This window comes from Euphorbia lathyris, chromosome 2 (assembly GCF_963576675.1).
Source record: "Euphorbia lathyris chromosome 2, ddEupLath1.1, whole genome shotgun sequence".
In the NCBI taxonomy this organism is placed as follows: domain Eukaryota; kingdom Viridiplantae; phylum Streptophyta; class Magnoliopsida; order Malpighiales; family Euphorbiaceae; genus Euphorbia; species Euphorbia lathyris.
The window spans coordinates 105,504,506-105,509,031 of NC_088911.1; the positions used below are offsets into that span (position 1 = coordinate 105,504,506).

Sequence of the window (4,526 nt, forward strand, 5' to 3'; positions counted from 1 at the left end):
ACCGGGTAGGAGTCAACATTATTATTAAGAAATTCAACTACCCTCAGCCAACCCAACTCAATAATTACTCTCCGAAAGTCTTAAGCTATTTCGAGACCATGGTAATATAATTACATCATACAAATAAATAAATTACATCATACAAATAGATAAAAAAATAGCTACATCATTTATATAATTACATCATATAAATAAAAAACATTATCCCAAATATTTAAAACTGCAAATTTCAAATACATTTTATATAAGTTTTATTGCCAAATAAGATTTTACGAGAGCATTCCATCCAATGCAAATTGGCAATTACCAAGTAGACAAGAAGAGTTTCTCGTAGTTTAAAGGTAGAAGTAGAATCTTCCAAAATATGACGAAACCCAAATTACTCTAGACCTTTACGTGGATTTTGAATTTGTATGTTCTGAAAAGTCCTACCCTTTGTTTCCTGTCTCCCTCTCTCGACTCTCTTCTTCTGCTCTACATAATCAATTAGGGTAAGTTCTCAGCTGGATCATTGTTCAAAATCCCTTTCCAATTATTCTGATCTCTTAATTAGTCTCACAATTATTGTCCTACCTGCAATTCGATTCCAATTACAACGATCAGATGGAAGTAGCCCTACCTTCAGCCACCTCCACTGCTCCCGGTGGTGGAGCCGGCGCTAGCAGTGGCGGTCCGGCGCCGTTCTTGTTGAAGACTTACGACATGATTGATGATTCGTCGACTGATGAGATCGTATCCTGGAGCTCGAGCAATAATAGTTTTGTAGTATGGAACCCTCCCGAATTCGCTAGGATTCTTCTTCCTACATACTTCAAGCACAACAACTTCTCCAGCTTCATCAGACAGTTGAATACCTATGTGAGTTCTTCGTTTATATATTAAGATTTGTTGTTTGAGTCTTGTGATTGATTTCTGGTATATTTTTAATAGGATTCCTCTCTCTCTCTCTCTCTCTCTTTTTTTTTTTTTTTTGCTTTTTTTTTTTTGTAAGTTTTGATCAAAAGAAGACTGTTCAATCTTAATTGTTATTTTTTACTGAAAACATAATGCAGCAAGATTGGCAATTTTCAGTCTTGATTTGTCTTTACAGATTGAATTTGGTTGAGAATGAGGATTTCTGATAACCTCTTTAATGTAGGAGAGGTGGTGAGATCATGCATTCGTTATCTCTGCACTGCTGTTTAATAATAGGGGTGATTATAGTTTGGGCTTTGGACCTTTTTGTTTTAGAATCTCAGATAACAACTCTAAGTCTCAAGCTTGTAGGTAATGATGATGGGCTGCTAGTTTTTGTTCTTTCATGTATAGTCAAGAATCTATTTAAATTTGGGTCACATACCCCGACTTGGGAGGGGATGGGAGGTGGCAGATGGATTAAGTATTATGTTATTGGTCTATTGTTTATTTGTACCTTAGCACATAGTGTACTTTGATGACAGGGATTTAGAAAGATTGATCCTGAAAAATGGGAATTTGCCAATGAAGAATTTGTGAAAGACCAAAAGCATCTTCTCAAAAATATTCATCGAAGGAAACCCATTCACAGTCATAGTCACCCTCAGGGTTCTATGATCGATCCAGAAAGAACAGCATTCGAAGAAGAGATAGATAGGCTTGCACGTGAGAAAGCCACACTTGAGGCAAGTGTTGCAGGATGCAAGCAGCAGTTATCAGCTGAAAAGCTTCAGTTTGAAGATCTGGTTCAGCGAGTGAATAGTATGGAACAGAGGCAGGAAAAACTGCTGTCCTTCTTTGAGAACGCTGTTCACGACACTACTTTTGTTGAACATCTTGCTCAGAAAATTGACTCTTTAGACTTTTCAGCATATAATAAGAAAAGACGTCTGCCTCAAGTTGATTACTCAAAGTCAATCCCAGAAAATAGTTTTGTCGACAATCAGAGTAGTTCGAGACCTGAGTGTGGGATTGTCATCCATCAAGATTTCTCTAATAAGTTGAGGCTGGAATTATCACCTGCTGTTTCAGATGTTAATTTGGTTTCAAATTGCACACAGAGTTCCGATGAAGATGGGGGAAGTCCACAGAGGAAAATATCTGAAGGAGATCCTAGAGATGCACAACCAAGAACATCATGTCTTTTATTTGCAGCTGAAACATTTGAACTTTCAGATACTGGGACATCTTATGCATTTAAAGTGGACACAACTTTCCCAAGGAAAGCCACATCAAATGAAGCACCAGGATTGCATTTACTGCAGCAGAATATGGCTGCTAATGACGAAAGTGAAAGCCATATTTCCTGTCATCTAAATCTAACTCTGGCATCTTCTCCACTTCAAATTAATAGGAGTTCTTACTCATCCAAGGCTTCAGAAGTAGGCGATGAAATTTGTCAAATTAATAGAAGTCCTTACTTAGCTAGGATGCCAGAACTAGGCCAGGAAATTTGGAAATCTTCAGAATATAAGTCTCATGACAATGATAAAGAATCTGATATGAGGGTTACCTTAATGGACAGAAAATCAGGCAACAGTGTCACTACTTTGGCTTCCTTGAAAGAAACCCCAACTAACAATTCAGGGCCTGCAACTGCTCCAGTTCGAGTTAATGATGTATTCTGGGAACAGTTCCTAACTGAAAGACCAGGTTCATCTGACAATGAAGAGGCAAGTTCTAATTTTAGGGCAAGCGCATATGATGAGCACGAAGATAGAAGGACAAACCAAGGAGTGCTGAAAAATACTAAAAAAGCTGAGCGCCTTTCTCTTTGAGCATCTTTGTGAGCACCATTGCTTTTAAAGACCTGGGCAGGTTTGTAAAGTTTCAAACCATACATCCAAAATCTAAATATTGATATGTGATTTAAAACATCTTATACCATTGTTATTTGCAAAACATCTGTCTCATTTGGATAAGATAATGTTGAAATGCAAAAGTTTCTGGGTGTTGGTTTTCTTGTTCATACCTTAGTAGGCTTGTGCAAAAAAGCATACCTAGATGAGCTTGGCTCCAGGCATGCATGGAAAACGTAGGCTTGAGCCTGACCTGACTATCCTGCATAAAACTTGTACAAGTTGGGGCGTAGTATGCGTTAAGGAGAGGGGTTCATTGCCCCTCTCTCCTGACTTCTCAAAAGAAAAAATAATCTATATAGTTCTACTTAAATTGTTAAGTTTTCATTTTGTTTAATCTATACAGCTTTTTAATTTGAAAAACTAACCATTTTATTTTTCTTTTTAGAACAATTTAGTTAGAAATATTAGGAATATTGATCTAGATGCATATTTTGAGAAAACCCGTGTCACATTTGTTAACCATCAAACTAAAAGCTTACAACCCCATATCGAGTAGTTAATGAGGATATATGTTCTTTTTTCCATCATTTATATATTATCACAATAGATACTTTTGAAGCAGCTAGTTAAAGTTTAATTTGATTTGATATTTGTCCCCTCCTCCTTTCTAAGAAATTGCTCTAGCTCGACTCTGTATTTGCCTGTATTTATATATTAGTTTGCATGTAGTAAACAATCAATCAGGGATTAGGTTAGGCCTTTGAGTAAAAGTATTCCCAAGCATGTCCGATTTTCAACTGGGTTCAATTGTATTGGGCTACATTTGCCAAGTGAAAAAAAAAAAAAAACACATCTTGTCTGAAACTGGTTATTTTTGCAGGCACTTCCATATCCAGAGTGCTATAGTTTGGAAAAGATTTACATTCATATTGATGTAGAGATCCAAATTTTGGGGGTATGTTGTATGATATATATTTCCAATGGTGATCAGTAGGCAGTTGGTAGTTCTTTGAAGCTTATCAAGGATGTTGAGGCTCAATTCGCAGTAATTGATGGCTTAATGCAACACACATTCTTAGTGACATATTTACCTCCTGGATATCACGGAAAACGCCTCGTTAGTCTGAGGTGCTCTTGCTAATAGGACATGACTCAGCTATCCATATAAAGAGGGTGGCAAAATCGCTTGTTGACTCGAGGGGTTAATTTCCCTCCGTGTGAGATGACATTACTTTTAGAAGCTTATTCGGCTATACATGGTGGAGCAGTGTGTGCTCGATGAGTCCTCATGATCAGGTAAATAAATTCATCTTTTGCAGTAGCGAATTTGTATCTATACCTTAGAAATGCTTTGGCTTTCAAAAAGCCACAGTGATGGGATCTAAGTTTATCATTTTTTGTATATCTTAGTTTTTGATTGTATAGTTCTAACATAATCCCATTTATCTTTATTATTATGATCAACTGTAGCTCAGACATATTAATTCGTAGACTCATTGAGTTGCTGTAAATACCATTATACTGGATTTTTCCTGATTTTACACTTTAGAAATGAATTATCGAAGTCACATTACCCCCATCTAAAGATAGGCTGCAGATTTTGTTTGAATAAAGAAGATAGTATGATTCCAGCTTTTAGCTAGACCAGAAAACTAGAAATAGATTAGTTATCCATATCCCTATTAAAAAGTTAAATTCTTTCAACTTTAAATTGATTACATTTGTTTACTGCCTTGATTTTATTTTCAAGTTTATGAAAATAAAATTATT

General features: G+C 36.2%; 1 protein-coding gene across 2 annotated transcripts; it reads left to right on the forward strand.

The window, feature by feature from the left end:
* Positions 1–262: 262 nt before the first annotated feature.
* LOC136219303 (heat stress transcription factor A-5) lies at positions 263–4,312 on the forward strand. 2 transcript variants are annotated; one of them, XM_066006665.1, is made up of 4 exons: positions 263–491; positions 604–858; positions 1,440–2,772; positions 3,637–4,312. In XM_066006665.1, exons 2-3 carry the CDS (start codon positions 604–606, stop codon positions 2,730–2,732), a joined length of 1,548 nt encoding a protein of 515 aa, XP_065862737.1. In that variant the 5' UTR covers positions 263–491; the 3' UTR covers positions 2,733–2,772; positions 3,637–4,312. The 2 variants fall into 2 exon arrangements, with proteins under 2 accessions (XP_065862737.1, XP_065862736.1); XM_066006664.1 differs by having other exon boundaries at positions 263–858.
* Positions 4,313–4,526: the final 214 nt, after the last annotated feature.